The sequence below is a fragment of the Saccostrea echinata genome, unplaced genomic scaffold (genome assembly GCF_033153115.1).
Source record: "Saccostrea echinata isolate AGI-Se365-2 ecotype Australia unplaced genomic scaffold, CSIRO_AGI_Sech_v1 ptg000012l, whole genome shotgun sequence".
Lineage (NCBI taxonomy): Eukaryota > Metazoa > Mollusca > Bivalvia > Ostreida > Ostreidae > Saccostrea > Saccostrea echinata.
The window spans coordinates 13324161-13343368 of record NW_026889761.1 but is presented as its reverse complement, the minus strand read 5'-3'; the positions used below and the strand labels follow the sequence as shown (position 1 = coordinate 13343368).

The 19208-nt window shown below is 33.1% G+C and overlaps 1 protein-coding gene across 1 annotated transcript; it reads right to left on the bottom strand.

Moving 5' to 3' along the window:
• Positions 1 to 8583: 8583 nt before the first annotated feature.
• LOC133185385 (wee1-like protein kinase 1-A) lies at positions 8584 to 15970 on the bottom strand. Its single transcript, XM_061320549.1, has 10 exons — positions 15227 to 15970; positions 14781 to 14835; positions 13972 to 14141; positions 13544 to 13665; positions 12537 to 12683; positions 12171 to 12290; positions 11537 to 11682; positions 10867 to 10974; positions 10076 to 10221; positions 8584 to 9876 (listed from the first exon to the last, which is right to left on the bottom strand). The coding sequence occupies exons 1-10, from the start codon at positions 15835 to 15837 to the stop codon at positions 9738 to 9740; spliced, it is 1764 nt and encodes a 587-aa protein (XP_061176533.1). The 5' UTR covers positions 15838 to 15970; the 3' UTR covers positions 8584 to 9737.
• Positions 15971 to 19208: the final 3238 nt, after the last annotated feature.

The window sequence follows — 19208 nt, the reverse complement described above, 5'->3', positions numbered from 1 at the left end:
ACAAAGATTATATCGGTTAAAAAATACGTATTTTCAAAGTGTGTCAGTTTACAGGTTTACGTAACCATTTGGAGGAGATAAACAAAGATAATGTACAATTCTTTGTATTCTGATATCTGAGCGATAACAGTGATAACCGCTATACAGGGCATAAAATATTTAGTTATCAGCAATGCAATTAAACAATGACTCAGTTCTGTAATCTTAATTTATACATATGAAAAGTATGACATCATTAAATTTAAAGATAACAAACAGTAATCAAGCTCAAAATCAAATAAAATAATACAAATTGAGAGAGGGCAAACACGGATCCCAGGAAAACCAGGGTTTATCAGGTGTCAAGGAGGAATAAGCATCCCTTGTCGACTGGTCAAACCCAATCATTTTGTCTCGATCCGGTAAACAAAGAAATTTGTAGACAATTCTATATGAAAACAATGGCCTAATAATTGGCTAGAAAATTGTCATTCAACATTGGACTCGACAATAAGTTTCATTTGCAATTACACTAGGTCATTGCGACGACAATAGAATTTGCAAACTTTTGACTTCACATGAGAATAATGATAACCCTCTTACATCAAATTATTTGTCAGTAGTTTGCCTCGGTTAGGAATCCGATCGTTCGCATAATATGTTCTTGCGCATCAAATATTAATCAAATGCGGGACATAATTATTACTACCTTAATGATCATATGCAGATGATGACGGTTAATTGTTTATCATAATGTTTGTTAGTGTGCAATCAATTTCTTTCTCTAGTAGAACATCCAGGTATGAAAAAGATGTCAGACTCTGTGTTTTCTATCATTTCGAGTTCTGTGGGATATATCAAATCAATGTATGAATGAAAATAAATGTTGTTTGTTTTAATTGACTAAACGTCGTCGATAGATCCATGCCTAACTGAAGGCCACAGCAAGATGCTGACTGTTTGCAAAATATATGTGCAGGTCTAGCTTATATTGAAATAGTGCTAAGTTTTAAAATTTGCTAAAATTTTTTGGATTTTTTTTTCTTCTTGGATTTCAAATCAAATCTATTCTCGAATATGATGTAGCACAGTATTCCTGAAGTTTCTCCTTCACTGTTGCTAATATTTTTGTGAGAAGTAAAGATAGAGTCTTCGTCGAGCATTTACTGGATCCCATTTTGCAGTTTTGTTTGTAAAGAATTTTATAAAATGTTGGACTAACATATGATTTTGTGTGATCTCTTTCTTTGCAAAGGAACCGGAAGTGTAAGTTAGATTACTGTTTAGAATTAAGTTCTTTTAAAATGATACTGTAATACGGAGTCTCACAACAAAGATCATAATTAGGTACGTGTACATAGTTTGACAGCTGGAACCAGCACATAGTGATTATATCATGTATTGAATCAACGAAGACAGAAGGATACATAGTACCCATTTACTCACTCAAATGTTTTATATAGGATTTCAATATCAATCTCAAACTTAAAAAAAAAATCTATTTTGAAAATGTAAAAAGATCTTGTCTGTCGATTTATCTGGCATAATCCTCGACAAAATTTATTACCGCGATGAAATTCTGCTGCCATTTGACAGAATGGGGCTCTCTATATTTGAGTGATTTAAGATCCTTATTCTTATCATATATCCAATTAGAAGTGTTCGACTACCTGCACTTTGCTACTTTGGAAGTTCAGAGTCACCCTCTCAGTATCAAAATAGTTTGACATCGAGTTTCGAAACTTCCGTGTTTATTGTGTTTGGTTCAAGACTGACGTTAGTTTATTACTGTTTGGTACATTTCGTTAATAGATTAAAGCTTCGTAAAAGGTTTCACTCTTGAAATAATCAAATGAAGGTTTTTGAAAAATATTTATTATTTTACTGAACACTAGTACAAGGATCGTTCAATAAGTAACGCAAAAGGTCATCATAATATCTTTTTAAAAAAAAGCACAAAAAGCAGTTCCTTAATATATCTCATCCTTTAAAGTATTCCCTGTTAACCTTTACTCAAGTCTCTTTACCCATAACAGGAACACCTCAGCATATTTTTTTTTTTTGGGGGGGGGGGGGGGGGAGTAACCCAAAAGACACTGATGGATAGCACTCCCCACGACCGATCTAAAATACTAGCGTCTTCCTTGAAATAAAAGATACCACAGAGTTTGACACATCTGTTTCATATTTGGATATTTTACTAGAAAAAGATGTTAATGGTAATCTAACAACCAAGCTTTATGATAAACGTGATGACTTTAACTTTTCAATCGTCAACTTCCCTTACTTATGCAGCAATACACCTTCATCATCTGCATATGGGGTTTATATCTCTCAGTTGATTCGATACACAAGAGCATGATCTACGTATGAACAATTTCTAAAACGAGGTAAGTAATTGACAAAGAAGTTGATAAAACAAGAATATCAGCAGTCTCGTTCAAAGTCGTCATTTCGTAAGTTCTATGGTCGATACAATGACCTTGTCAGCAAATACAATTTATCATTAAGTCAAATGCTGACTGACGTTTTTCATACTATAATTGTTAGGCCATTATTTACACACGGAACTGTCGACGGATTTTTCCGTTATTACCCGATCATGACAAGGAGCACTCGGCGGATGTGACCGGTCGACAGGGGATGCTCACTCCTCCATGGCACCTGATCCCACCTCTGATGTTTTAGAGGTCCGTGTTTGCTCTGCTACAAAATTTGTACTGTTTAATGGACTTTTGAGCTTGAATACTGTTCGTCATCTCCATACATATCATTTGATGGTTTTCTAGAGTATTTGGAATAAGAAAATGTCACAATGACTGTGATCTAGCATCTAGCAAATACGGAGGATGGCTATGCCCTGTAAACGTTCCTTTTTGCCAAAATGCCCTTTACATCTCTATGTCTTTTTGCAGTAGCGTTGTCAGCTATAAGAAACTCAGTCTGGGTACCGGTATTTGAACTTCTCTTACAGAAAATATGCTTATCTTTCCTCAATACAATTTTAACGTAAAAGCTACCATTGATGGTCCTTCTTTTGGGTGCAGGTACATGTATTACATGAGAGTGAAATAAAAGGGCAGAGTAATTTTGAGAAACTTTTCGTTGTTGGTTTTGAAGTTTCAATGTTGTTAAGCGTGCTCCGATGTGACAAAACATGTTGCTTTTAAAATTGAGTAACATGTGTTGCATCTTATCAAATCGAATGAAACTTCACATATCAACAAAATAAATGTTTTTACATTTGAAAATGTGTTGATCTTAAATCTTGTAAAAATAATAAGGCGATGAGGGGCATTGTCTAAGTATTTTTGAATTACTCTCGTAGAACTTCTAGTGCGAAAAAATAGAATTAACTGCTTCTACATTTATTATGATAAACCGTATGTTGCATTACTTATTGAACGACCCTCGTATCGTATGTTTCGGGCAGGACAAAATTGTTCGTTTTATCTCAAATATTGCATATATATGTAAAATATAGTTTAGGGGCATAATGAATAAGAAAAAATATTTTTAAAAAAAACTTGGAAAAAAATATATCATGTTCAAAATTTTAAAAAAAAAAATCAAAAAATGCTAATACGCAACGTAGTTTCGATCATTAATTTCTTATTCCCCGAATAATTTAAGAGTTCCAATAGTTGAAGGACCTTTGTGCCATTAAATGATTTGTGGTAATGCCGTACACCTCCTTTGAATCAATATATAGGAAATACTAGCTAAACTATATTTTTGTCAATTTTTCTTTAAAAACACAAGGATAATCATCATTTTACATCTGTTCAAAACTCAGAGTTATTTAAGATGATTTTGTTTGGTTAAGAATATCTGATGGTACTATGAATTTAAATTAAGAATATCTTGGAAAATTAACATTAGATAGGTACATTGAAGAGTACATGCACGTACACTGCGTATGTCCTTAAAGCATTTGTTTGTTAATTTAGGGATAACGGTTGCAATCATTGTTTACGAGGGCTCAAAGTAGTACATACACGCATACTCTGTTTCTGTAAATTCTTTGTCAGCATTTTCATTTCTTTAAAAAATTCCTTGTAATTTTTAAGGACTACAAATTCTTTTAGACATCATAAGCATGCGAGGCACCCATTCGATAGCAATTTTCTTCAAATCTGCTTTCTACGTCAGAATTCTATGAACTGTTTTTTGTGTCTTAGCAATGTTTTTCATGAAGTGCAAATCTAACGTCTTCATATATTATATTGCACGTGAACAACACCGATATTTTTCTGTTTCGTTAGAGATGTCGGTCGACCAGGTCGACTGCCATCTTTTAATTTTTTCACTTTTAAATGTTTTAATCCATTTTGGTGCAATACTTTGTAAAAGACTAGCATTTTAATATACCTGTATCAAAATAATATCTTTATATGTGTCTTTAGAGATTTTTTTGTAATGAGGCCCAGATGTTTATACACTTCCATCGTTTATCTGTTGAAAACTCTTCTTTTCTGGTTAATATTGATCATGGATATGATTCTTGACTAAAAATGGATCACTGTGATTATGTCGGTGGAAAAAAATGAATATGCTGTATCACTTTATTCGTTGACTTTATTATTTTATATATACAAATGAAATATTTCAAAAGGAACTAAAGCAAATAAAACATTATTACGATAAGATAAATGCATAAAATATATGCACATATTATGCATAATCTGATATTAAAGTGATAGCAGCAATCATGATAAAATACAAGACAAGAAAATTCAGTATATGTTGAGCATCAACACTAAATTTAACTACATGTATGTCATAATTTTCAAACACGTGAAAAGGGGTGGTATAGTGATTTCATGAGGAGCTTCCGACTTCTTGCCTTCTATAGCAGGTAAGTGTCACTCTCATCAGCATGATTTGACGTCGAGATACATAACATATCCGAGGGTTTGTCCCAGAAAAAACGCAAATTTTTTCAATATTTTTATCTCACTTAAATTTTAAAGTTAAAAATTGTCATGCATAATAAGTAACATTTTTTTCATTCTACAAATATATATATATCCTTAAATAACATTTTTATGCCCCCCCCCCCGTAATCGAGAAGAATCGGGGCATATAGCTTTAGATCTGTCCATCTGTCTGTCTGTCCGTACCTTTTGAATGGTTGGTTCTAGGGCTTTCATATTTTACATGTTTTCCTTGTGATAAAACCTTTCTTTGGATGGCAACATATTTGACCTGTTGACCTTGGCGTTTGACCTACTTTTGCAAAATTTACCAAACTTTGACCTTGGCCATAACTTTTGAAAGGTTGGAGCTAGTGCTTTACATTTCACATGTGTTTTTCATGTATCTAGATCTTTCTTTGCTTACCAACAATTTTTACCTTTCCACCTTGACCTTTGAGTTTGACCTACTTTTAAAAAACTTTAACTTTTGCCATAACTATTGAACGGTTGGTGCTAGGACTTTCATATATCACAAGTGTATTTCTTGTGTCAAAACCTTTCTTTGGGTACCAACATTTTTGACATCATAACCTTGACCTAGCTTGGAGTTTGATGTACATTTGAAAAAAAAAAACGTTAACCTTGCCTATAACTTTTGAACAGTTGATGCAGGGGCTTTCATATTTCACTTATGACAAGAGCATTCCTTTGGTACACGACGACATCAAAACGTAGTTCGTGGCGTTAATAAAGTTTGTGAAATTGAATCAGGAATTGTGCTCTTCTCTTTCAAAATTCGCCTGAGCACCGACCATCAATATTAATACATGTAATACCAGTTCCATATCAAATGGCATTAAACCTCATAATACTATATGTATGTCAAAATAAAAATATCATTTTCCAACAATGTGTAAAAAATGATTAATTTTGGTCAAGTATTTTATACAATATTTAAAAAGTTCGCATTTTTTTCTGGGACAATCCTCATTGTCTAAAGTGTGTTGGCTCAAAACGATTGAGGAAATTTTGGAAAAGTATGAATGAACATAGCTCATATATATGAACAATGAACAGATATCTACGCGGGTTAAAAAAAGGTATCTTTAAAAAATGCTGAGTCCATTTTAGCAGATGAAATTTACAGGATTTTTATTTCATTCTGAATTCATAGCAATATATTTTGTAAATGTTGTCCAAGATTTTTATTTAACTTGGATATGATGATGCACCTCATTTAAACAGCACTGAGAATTTCTAACAGCATACAAAATTAAACTTTTAAGAATAAAATAATTGACCCCATTTAAACAGGAATATATAATAATACCTTGATAACGACAGTACTTATAATGTTTATTCATGTTGATAATGGGTATGGAGTAGTTCTTACTGTTTGTCCTGGAATATCGCCACTTAAGGAAAATCTAAAACAGTGCACGTGTACATTCAAGAGTTCTTACTCCGTGGTATTTTTATGCAGTTAAAGTGCATGGTCTGTCCTTTGATTTACACAGTAATTGACACAATTTGAAAAAGATGCAAGTATTCCACTTAATATCATATCAAGCCAAGATGAAGTATTTTCCCAGTGTAAGTAAACTACAGTGATTTCTGTTCAGTAGTACTTCACTGACTTGAACAATTCATCCTGAGGAAATATGGCAGATGCGCTATGTTAAAAATGAACTAGATAATTATAAACTCAGTATGATATATATTTGATTTGATTTAAACATATTTTATCGATACATAATCAATGGGATTGGACACAAGTTATTCCAACTTAGATTGTCCTCTCTAGGCCCAAAACACATTTTTATTGGTGTTTATATAAAGCTTCCTTAAAATAGTTTTTTTGAAATAATTTCTTATAAAATCAAAGTAAATTAAATGATGATAAATATAATAAGAGGTACTGTGAGCACTGAGCTCACAAAATGATACCCCTGCTCCCATTGGAGTATAATGGCAAAGTCCTTTTTGCCATGGGACCCCCCTCCCCCCCCCCCCCAAAAAAAAAATAAAATAAGAAATGGCACTATGTAATAAAGATTCTGTGAGAGTCTCATCAAATTTTGTTCTGTTATATAGGAGGAGTTGAGAATAAGAGATGGGTACCCACTTTATTATAGAAAGAATGGTATAATGTCCATTTTTTGCTATGGTAAACCCCAAATATCTGTCTAATTAAAATGTAAAATAGCACAATGGCACTATATGTAAAAAAAAAAAAAAAAAGATTCTGTGAAAGTCTCACTTACTTTTATTCAGTGGTATAGGGGGTCTCAGGAGTTGCAGATAAAGGATGGATACCCCCAAATGTTATAGAAAGAGTGACTGTGTTCCAACTAATTTACAACAATGGGACTATGTAATGAAGATTCTGTGAGAATTTGTGAATCTGTGAGAATGACGTGCGGACGGAATGACTATATACCCCGGTTTTCAAATGGGGGCGGGGGGGGGGGAGGGGGTATAAAAATAAATTCATAGTTAATGCAGGGTATTCAGGTATACAAGCCTAGTGGTATTAGAGGGAGGGAAAACGAACGGGAAAAACTCCTATAATTTGATTTGAAAATAAATGGAAATTGAAGTACCAAGTTTCTTGCATCCTAAAATTAGCATTAGACACCATGCACCACTAACTTCCAAATTAACTTAATTTTTTAGTTACAAAAAACGATTTTTATTATCTATGGGCAGATCACTGAGTGCAAATGTTTGTTTGTTGTTTAACGTCCCTCTGGAGAATTTCTCACTCATATGGAGACCCCACCACTTGCCGGTGGAGGGCTGCAAATTTTGACCTATACTCGGCACTGAGGGCCATTGAGCAGTGGGGGATCTTTTTCCTGCCAGCACCTACTGCGACACGTGGCCTCGATTTATACGGTCTCATCCGAAGGACCGGTCTCCACGTACTGTAGTGGATTCGAACCCTCGACGTAAGGACCAACTCCTTACATCGCGACTCTACAGCAAACGCTCTAACCACTGCGCCACGCGGGCGACGTGAAATCGCGACTATCTTATCTACATGCTGTAAAGTAACTTCCCTTGAGTGTTCTCTTTTTCATGTTTACAACGGGGAAAAAAAGAGACGATGAATAATATTACATTTTACAATGTTCAGCTTTTTCAGAAATAAGGGAAAAAAATATTTAGATATTAGATACTTTAGCATACCACATGTTGTGAAATTCTACGGACTCACATCAATTAAATTCAAACGTTAAATCTTTCAGAAAATAATTAAAATTTGATCAGTATTCTCTGTGAATAGGGTATCAAATAATTAACTGGAAAATATATCAATACTTCACCCAAAAATGTATACACTTTATACATGTGTAAGTGAATACTGCGTCTCAAGGACACATAACAAGTGACAGACAGGGTTAAAACCTATAAAACACCAAAGAACCATTTTTAAATTGGTTATGTTGTCCTAATTTTTTTTTATTATTAAATCCGCTTAGTCTTTCAAAGACTTTCTAAAACAAAATTCGTCAGCTCATGTTGGTTGCTGCTCTTGAGTTGTGATCTATGTGAGCAGATCAGAGGATATGCTGTTTTATCAGATTGCTAAAACATCCACCTACACCTCTTTCAACCACAAGACCTGCAGCTCATCCAAAAGATGATACACCTAATGTTCACTTTAAAAGGAAACATAATATTATTAGATAAAACTTTATTAATAAAATGTACAATCAGTGAGCACCTTGCTGTGAACAGGAATTACAAAAAAATATGGATCTCTTGGAGTTTTAAAAATGTAACCAGCAGCTAATTTACACCATCCCATCCTAACTTTTCTAATAATAAACAAATTACTACTTTAAAGCAATGGATAAACAAAAATAATGATTTTTATAATCCGAAATATTACCCAAAGATATTCTTCATCTGCTGGTTACATTTATTAAAAAAAAAATATACAATTTTGGTACATGAAATAACAATAAATGTGGCAGGATTAGAATTAACAATGAAGTCAAAATAATACATATCATCAATCATATACCATTTATGAAACTATTCCATATTTCTTTTTTCTGTGTGAAAAGCAGCCCATTTTGCATTCAAGAAAATATAAGCAATTAACAAGATGAAAAGGAAAAATGTGAAAAAGTATAATATGAAAAAATGATACATGTATGTTTAAAAATTAAACAAAAAACTTCTATGTTATACTAGAGATACTTTTATTGGCAACAATTATGTCCCTTCCTTAGCAGTGAACATTAAATCTTGCAACAAATTCAATTTTATACATACAAGTATATCTATATTTATCTCAGCATTCAATATGGAAAATGATTTGAATGATATGCACTATGAGTGACAAATTATATATCTATACAAATTATTTCTCCTCATTGCAAGGTTTTGATTCAATCACACATACAAACGCACAAACAAACATACATTATCACATATAGAAAAGGGAAGAGGAGATCCCAATAATACCTTACACAATTGCAGGTTTGGTGACAGGACATCAAGAGATATAGAGAACACAAATACACACTCATTTGCAGACTATTTAAGGCATTATTTAATAGCATGAAATAATACTGGCACTCGTATTACAGTTACATTACACAATTAAACTACAAATGTTTCAGACTAAGAACAAAAAAGCATTAATCTATAAACTCTATGCAATAACCAGTGAAAGAGTAGTCAGTTCTATCCCAAGAAGTTATTATCAAATAAAGTAAAGAGAATAGAAAGAAAGCAAGTTGTAGAAATTCTGCATGCAGTCCACTGATTCACCACTCCTAAGTCACACTATTGCACTGTCCGAGGCTGTTATAAGCTGTCGTGTTAAAACGCTGAGAGGCTCATACTCTTCTTCATGTTTTTCCCGAGGAGGCGATTGTTCCGAGGCACTGCTGATGGAACACTGTCTACTTTGAATGCACGGAAAGGTCTTGGTATGCACTTTGTTGCCTCTAGAAGTTTTCTAAGAAAGAAAATGACAGTAATGAGATTATAAATTTTACCATATCAATGTAAGGAAGCAAAATTATTCCATGAAATAAAAGTTTAATTATTTCAATAGTCTCAAATTGATAATTTTTACTCATAACATGCATTATAATTTGTAATCTTAGATCAGTAAGCAAGTTTCAATAAAAAAGATTCTGGAATAATTTTCTCACCTTGAAAGCTCTTCATTTTTAAGTCTTTCTTCGTTAAGTTCTTTGCGTAACTGGGCTCGGGATCTTTTGGCCTGCGGACAGAGGGCTGGGTGATGTGTGATAGCCATCGCTGATGGACGGCAGCTAGGGTCTGGATGTACCATACTCTAGTTAAAGAAAATTAAAAAGTCCGTTAAAAAATTAATCTTCACCTTCTGTGATTAAAACACAAACATTTCACTCAAGTTATATGAAAAATCAGCATGTTGATGCTGTTTCACCAATTTTTTTTTTTTCAAATTTTACTTTATACACTGTGATGAATATCCAATACATTTAAACCTGACACTCTTATATCAATATACATAAATAATCAATCCTTTTTTAAGAGATAATTCTAATTTCCCTACCCAATGTTTGAAATAACCATGCGCCCGATCGCCTAGATGCACAAATTTTGCAGCGAGCGAACAAATTTACATGTACTGAAGCCTGGCTGGACATGTTAAAATTTTTGATAATTAAAATTCATGTATTTTATAAATCTCTTTCATATCAACTAATAGTATCGGTAGCAAAGACTAACAAGTCAAGAGGAAGAATTCATCAGTCTATAGATTAGTTATGGTGACTTAGTCACAAAATCGTTAAAAACAAATTTATGAAAGACAATTATTTCTCAGGCTAGTAGATCTTTGGCAAGGATGAAAACTTTTACTAGCAGTCAGTCCTGTATGTCTGGCTAATTTTGCAATGAGTTTCAAACACTGCCCTATCGAAAGATTGCCTTCTTGTTTTAAACTTTAATTTACCTTCAATAAATCATTGATTTCTGCGGAGTACTGTGGAATATCTTTAAGTTCCCCTCTTCTGATGGCATGCCATTCCTCCCCATTCTTTGGTAAATGACAACCAGTTCCCTGGAATAGTTAAAATATTCATAACTTAGGAATGGAAAATAGGGTTATTTAATAACTTCACAGGCCTCAACATTAACGTTCTCTAACCGTCTGTGTCCAGTTCATTGTGATATGACAAGCAAATCTCCAGACACATCTGATCGGACAAGTCACCATCAGGGAATTTTGTGAACATGAAAAATAATCCCATCATGTTAATGTTTTTATTTTCATGTTAAACAAATCATTACGATTTACAACTACTTTTTCTTGAAAATAACTTTGTACAAATTTTTAATATCTTGTCCGAGTCAGAGAGGTACACAAAGAATTCAGACAAGTAACATTTGTTGGCAACTTGACTTGTCTAATGGACAAGTGAGAATTTTAGTGAACGTTGAGCCCTGCTTCACTGATACAACATCCTTTAAAGATTAAATCAATCAGAACTTGAAAAAGAATATTAAGAATATCAATATAATTCATCTATAAAGTGTTAAGAAATATGACACAAACTAAAACATTTTCTATGTAACGTCACTTAGTTGAACAAAATAAACACAAGACAACCATGGATACTCACAGTCTCATACATCGTGACTCCAAGAGAGAACACATCAGCTTTAGTCAGGTGATCAAAATCATCATTCAGAATTTCCTTGGGCAGATATCGGCAGTCTCCGTCTTCTACTGTAGGATTACTAACAGAGGTCACATGGCCTAGGTCCCCTATTCATCAAAAACCACTGTAAACTTACAATTCTTCATCTTATGTCATTAATATATTAACAATCTTCAGTCTTGTTCTGTGTTTCTGTACTTGCTGACAGAGTAAAACTAAAAAGATAGGTTATAAATGATACCAGCTGTCTGATTCTAAACTGATAAACAGCAAGATACTGTAGATTGGCAGATAATCACGATGGTTTTAATTTCACTATGTTCGCTATTCATCATTTTCCTGTGAAATTAAACCATCGTGAATGCTATCATAAGTTTTTAAAAACGTTTAAATGCTTATACAAAATTTAAATTAATTTCTTGCAGCGTGAAATTTAAACCATCGCGATTGGTACTTCTTGAGAAATCGTGAAATTTTTACACCGTGGAATTAAAACGACTTACAGTATCATTTTGTATTAAGACTCTACATGACATTTTCTGTTTTAAACTATCAGACTGAATAAAACCGTTCTTTTTTAAGAAATTAACCTTACCTATTTTGTAGATAATTGCTGGTGATTCCTCAACCTCTTCATCCTCAAATTCATCACAGGACTCCATTCCACTCTCTGGTGAGCGCAAGAATTTCTCATTTCTGTGAATGAAGATGTTTCCTGCAATAAAAACATGAAATCTGATTAAAAAATATCTTTTTACAACTTAAAAACTTTACACACCAAATAATTCCAGATTTCATATCATGCATGAAAACATGCAAATTTATGCAGTATCCATAACAATTGCTTTTGATCTGTATTTGCAATTTCAATTTACTTTATTAAGAACATTTTAAACACAATTTAAAATCTAAACATTTAAATTGTTTAAATTGATGACTGAAGACAAGAGTGGCCTCTAACCTGGTTTGATGTCTAGGTGAACTAGATTCTGTGAATGAATCAGTCGGAGGCCTTGTGCTACGTGTAGGAGCACCTGTTTGAAGTCACTCTCACTCATGTGTGTCCCTGTTCTTCTGTTACTCTCCAAAACTTCACTCAGACTGCCTCCTACAATTACACAGTTTAAATCATCATAGGCAATAATCACATGGTTTCACTCTGAATTTTTTTTAACAATAGGAAAAGTGGGGATAAAATAGAGATATTTAACATTGATTTTTTTCTACCCAATAGAAATGATTCCTGAACTGATTCAATTGGGAAAAATGGCGTCGAAATAAAACAAAGGGGAATTTTCTATCATATCAAGAAATGAAATTTATTTCATGCTTTTTATAACCTCATTAACTATTAATCGAACAATCAACAAGTATTCATTGTTTTATATATTAATATCTGTTGTTCTCATATTTTTGTGCTTTCAAGTTGTCAATGATGACAAGACACTAGGCTCTCTTCAACCTGCCTCCCACCATAGGTTTTAAAACTTATCTCTTCTTTTGATTTAAGAGGAAGTGAAAAATTTAAGTTTTGTACAAAGTTTCACATGAAAAGAATTAAATATGTCATTGCAGTCTGTTCCTCAGCAGTTGAATGGGGAATTTTTAGTCTGAAAATTGGGAAAAAATAATATTTTTTGTGCATTGGGAATGATTCCATTTATCAGTATCAGTTATAAAAGGAAAAAAATGCTGAGATGGCAACATCACTGTTCACTTGAAATGGCCGTTTTCTATCATTCAAGACTTGGCATAAAGTTAATACTTCTGAAGACTGCAGATTGACATATGTCAGGGACTATTGGACAAATATTCAAAACTTCCTCTGGTCCGACAGAACCTATGACTTCATCAGACCAAATATCTGACAGTAATTTCAAAATTTTGACAACCCTGTGATTGTGATTTCGAAACTAAAAAAACAAAACAAATCCAAAAAATCGAAATAAGAAAAGTTGAGAGTCTTACCATTGCAGTACTCGTTCTGGATGTACATGTAGTCATCTTCTGCCCAGGCCGAGTAGTACCTCACAACATGTTGGTGGATCCCTAGCACAGCGTGGGCGTACACCTCATTCATGGCATTTCTCCTATAATTGTGACGTACAAATGAAAAAATGTTACAACTATGCTATGTCCTAAACTGTATCACAACTGTGGAGGTGATCCCCCCAAACAAATACACATACACAAAAAATTAGTCCTTGGTTTTAACTTGTGGAAATGATTATCACCTCTAAAGTTATAACTTTTTTAATACATTGAATTCTAATATTATCTATGTAATCTTACTGTTTGATGGTGTCTATTATTACATTTGAATTACATTTGAATTTGAATTACATTTCTTTAAAAAAAAGAAAAGAAACTGACATCATGGTCAAAAGACCACTTACTCATAAACACTTCCTGCCACTGGGGTCTTTGATTTTTTAATGGCATAAGTACAGCCATCCAGTCGATGTACACATTTAAACACACTGCCATACTCCCCATCCCCAAGCTTACAAACTTCATAGAATTCTTCATTGTATCTGGAGGTGTTGATCTCATGCAATGCAATTTTCTGTAAAAATAAGCAAATCAATTTTTGAAAATGATTGCGATATTGGGTAGGCTGTCATACATGGACACCTAGATTCCAAAGCACCTGTGACACCTAATGTGCAGTTTTTTCCCCCCCAAGTATTCATGGTAAGCAAACACTTTGATCAATAATACTTGAGTTGTTGTCTAGTTCATGTAGCCATGCAGAAACTATGACCTGTCTCCATCAAGCAGGTGACATGCTTGTTGGATCATACTAAAATTTCCTTTAAGGAAAAACAAACAGCAGGTGAAGCTATGTTAAAAGTTCAACACAATTGTGAAAAACTGTGGTGTGCACAAACATCTTTGACCTTCGATCACCTGCTACAGGCACCTGTTGGTTAAGGTCAAGGTAACTGAATTTGAACTCATACATGATACTTGTCATCTGCTGTCTACAAATGCTGTCATTATTTGGACTAGTGGCTCATTCATCTAAGACTCATTAAAATAAATTTTCATCCATTGCTGTCTTTTTTAACTTTAATTGATAAACAAGTGTTATCAAGATTCAGTCATCAACTTGCAATTTGGTCCCATTATCGAGATTGAATGATAGGAAAAGAAATTGAAAGATTAAGTTTATTGAGCCATTAATGGAAATCAATAAAGCTACCTTTGTTGACGGGATGTCTATCTCTATTTCATCAGCTGAATCTTCCAACAAGCTCCTAAAAATCAAAATCAACATCAATTAAAAGTGTAAGCGAAAAAACTATTATTGATCAGATTTCAAATTCAAGAGTATTTCTTATTTTATCCCAACATATTTAATATCATAAAAATTAAGCTAGTACAATGTGAATATTATATTACAGTCTAAATTTATTAAAATAGGCTACAGATCATATATGAAAAGTCATATTGAGATTGTTAAGCATATATCACACTGTTGGTTGTGATAGAAATGTTTGGACAGAGTACAGACAAAGTGATGGTGACCCTCACCTCCATCCACCCAATGGATCAACATTACAGGAGGTCGTAGGCGGTTGTCATTCATTTCATGACTGATGATGACTCATATTTCTATAAAAAGAAATGAATAGAAAATGTACTTACTTTTCAAACTGTGATCTGTTTCTTTTGCCACAATATGTGACTGATCCTGGCCTGTTATTATTGGGGGTGAAAGGGTTGAAATTGGCCTCTACCCGCTCTTCTTTAACTTCTGTTGGGCGGCGTCTTCTAGCCTTCTGTAGAAGTGATTTTGGTGTGTGGGGTGTGTCAAAAAGTCTTAACGCTCTCAAGCGCCTGTGGGGTGGGGATACAGGGCATGCGGGTGAGGAAAACTCCGTCCCAGGGGCAGGAACTCTCTGTTCTGAGGCTTCGTCAATATCGCCCTCGTGACCCTCGTCTTGATACGCTGCGAACGGAATCGGTGAATGTCTTTTGGATTTCAGGGGTCTCCTTCTTGGCCTAGGGCTGGGACACGGAGATGAGGGTGGTAAATCCATTTCAAAAAATCCCGAAGACTGATCTTCCATTCTGTCCGAATTGTTGGCGTATGGCGACGATAACGGACTTGAACCATTCACTGAAATGTCGCCATCATGTTCATGTGGGCTTAACTCACCGTCCGAATCAACATATGTCAAAGTTCGTATGATATTATCATTCCTTTCCTTCATTACACTTTGTTTTCCCTTTCCGAGTCTCTTCGAGACCGACATTTTCACACCTAGCTTTTCACCGATCAATCTAGCTACAGTACCTTTTGAATTTTACTGATCACACACAAAAGTGACGATTACATAGCGTACGCCAATGTAATTTGTGATTTGGCGGGTCCGTTAGCCACGTGATATTTTGAGCCAATGAGATGCAAGGGATCGATTGTTAGAAAATTATATTCTGTATCAAAAAAGTAAATAGGTATAGTCTTTTCTATATGTGCTTAGTTAAAAGCTACTATCCGGTGAAAATTAAAACATGCTTTAAAAGATATCTTTGATAAAATTTACCACAAGAAAAGGAACAATATTTCTTCAATTTCTGATTGAAGACAGAAAATTTATGTCTCTGATAATTCTAATTTATTAATTAACAAGATGAATAAATATTTCATGAGCTGGATGATTTTAGAATGGCGTTCAAATGAAATAATTTTTTCCACTTGTCCAAATATTTCACGATTATAAGACGTTTATTATCATTTTTGGATAATAATAATAATAATGATAGAAAGACATTTATTATCATTCTGTCATAAACGTGCAGTTGGCGTTGATTACGAGTTCACTTAAATTTCTTGCAACAAGTATTTAAAGAATCAATTTCTTTGTATATTATAAATATTTATTTTCAAATAAAAACACATAAAGGATAAATAAACAAATTAGACGGTCTACAATTATCCTATAGCAAAGCCAGTATTCATACGATATTTAGTAGGTAAAATTTATATGCATGAGAAAATCAAAAATGGGAAACTGTTAGATTGTTCACATTTTTCTGTTGTCTTCAATCTTTGACTCTAGATAGCAAAAAGGAATGATTACTCTTCTCAATGTTTAGTTAGTCGGATTAAATTTTATATCCTGGTATTTTAGCGTATATTAATCCCTTACACACATATCAAACTGGCGCTGATCTGTGTCAAAAATTCACACAATCAGGAGGGGGGTAATTAAACATTTCTAATACTGACATAAAATTAATAACATACATCTTGTCGAATAAAAATTATTCACAATAAATAAAATATGAATAAAGTAAGATACATGTAAAATAAATTGATGTGCTATTTTGGTATAACGTTTTCTTTATGAGCAACTAAAATATAAATGCAGTTTAGATAAAATGAATTAGTTTAAAAGGGGGTATATAGTAGTTTAATTTATACTTTTAATTATTTTCAATACCTGTTTTATAAAATTTCAAAATCTTCTTTCAGAAAGGGGATCGAGGATTCTATCACATTAAAAAAAAAATATTAATCACTTTGTATGTAACACAAAATTGTTTTTTTTTGGAGGGCAATCTCCCTCTCTCTCTCTCTCTGATATAGAAATTCAAAGCCATTGTGTAATAATGCAAAATACATGTACATGAAGTATAGCACAGTGCGGCTTCTTTTACATTATTATCTTAATTAAGGCTATCAAAGGATCGAGGTGTATTTTGACTGTCTGTATTTACACTGCCTCATCACTGAACAAACATTCAGTTAAGTCTTTATGTCCTTGTCTTCTAATGGTAACACACAAAAAATTCTTTTGATCATCAGAATACGCAATCAAAGGCCATTCATGGACAAATAACTAGATAAGCAATATAGTGTATATATATCCTTATGATTGTTTATCAAACCAATAAACAACTTTATAAACTAACACGCTATTTTGTTAATCTTTTGACTTTATCCTATGTCCATCCCTATGAGTACTATTCTTGCAAGCAAACAAAAATCAACCATAATTCAAATTTACATGTAAAAGTTGACTTCAAAATAATTTCCGATTAGTAAATTTTATCAAATTTTAAAATCATATTTTATTTAATATTATTTTTTTAAAATAACTTATTCATTTTTGATTTTTATCTGCCCATGTAAATTTTTGTGTGACATGTTTAATGGTTATGAAAAGAAGTGATTTAAATACACGGAAATAATGCAAGGTTGTCAATTTATCTTGTGGTAATATGAAATTAAGCACGTAAAGCAGGTACGATTCTAATTGATTCGATTCTTTTTTTTCCAACCCGTGTGAAAATAAATTTGCCTTTTCTCACTTTGTTATTGAAGCTTGTGACATGATAACGGTGTTTTGATTGCAATTATCGGTCAAGGTAGAGACATGGGGTGTCATAATTTTATTATCCCCAGGGCATATATTAGCGGTAAACCCATGGGGAAAATGGTTGTGTGAAAGTTAATTTTTACTGACATTAATTATAAACAAATTTCTAATAATTACCGTTAAATTAATTGCGCTAAATTGAACGTGAGTGCATGCATTTAATTTGTTTTTCTTCCCTTATAATTTGAGTGTCCTTGTAGAAGAAGGCTAGGTATTGAATAAGTTATCGCGCTTTGAGCGGTCATATTGTGAAAAGGTGCAAAAGGCAGATTTTTTTTATGGAAAGAGGAAATGTCAGACCTGTATGACTGACAAATTCGGCGTGAACTTGTCAAATGTTTACAATCATGACGTAAATTCTATAATCGGAACCTAAACTAATGCCCAGTTATACAAATGAGTCTAGACAAACAAATCACAATCCGACCGGGGTCCTAAAATTGTAAATATATAGGTTTTTTTTAATTGTTGATGAAAATCTTACTATATTAAAAAAAAATCCGGTGTATATTTATGTATTAACACTCGTTATGGAAGTATTAAAATATATCGGAGCGTTGCTATGATGTAGTCAATGAAAGTAAGATCACGAATAAATCTTTAGAATTTTTACCATCTTTTATGGTTTCGTTCTTGACACTTATTATCATAGGCACGTAATTAATATTTAGTTTAAACTTTTAATTGTATAAAGGCACGTGTAAATGTGTCACAAAATATTCAATATAAAGCTATCAATCAATTCATATCATCATGTATTAATGATATAATCACCCTCGCCCTAACATTTCACATCCCAGAGAAAGGTTTGATATTTTCCCGTTAATGACATTTCACTTTGATACAAAACATGGGATTTTTATGACAAATGGTAAACAATACAGGCCATCCTTTAACATGCAAGATGTACTTTAGTTGTTGGTTTTTCAAAATAAAATCACTGCCAGGAGCCAATTTAACTATAGAATGGAAAACAAACAGTGACAAGTTTTGGCCCTCGGCCTTAGTCCTCGGGCAATAAATCTCCAGTTCACACTGGGTGTTGAGAATCTGTGAAACAGACAAGGTAATAAATCAATGCCTGCAGAGTGTGAAAATTCTGTAAACAAAACATTGGTCAATAATGGATCATCTTGTCAAAAGAAGGCTCTTCATCTTTTGATGACAAGGGGCTTAAAATTAAAAACTTTGAAAGAAAAGAAAAAACGTATAGAAAATTAACTATAAACCCACATACACTT

What these genes read in the sequence shown, in the direction of transcription:
- LOC133185385 (XM_061320549.1), bottom strand. Translation starts at nt 15,837, where the DNA reads ATGTCGGTCTCGAAGAGACTCGGAAAGGGAAAACAAAGTGTAATGAAG. An exon ending in TCACCTAGACATCAAACCAG is followed by an intron (nt 12,291 to 12,536) that starts GTTAGAGGCCAC and finishes TTTTTATTGCAG; the next exon opens with GAAACATCTTCATTCACAGA. An exon ending in GAGTCACGATGTATGAGACT is followed by an intron (nt 10,975 to 11,536) that starts GTGAGTATCCAT and finishes TAACTATTCCAG; the next exon opens with GGAACTGGTTGTCATTTACC.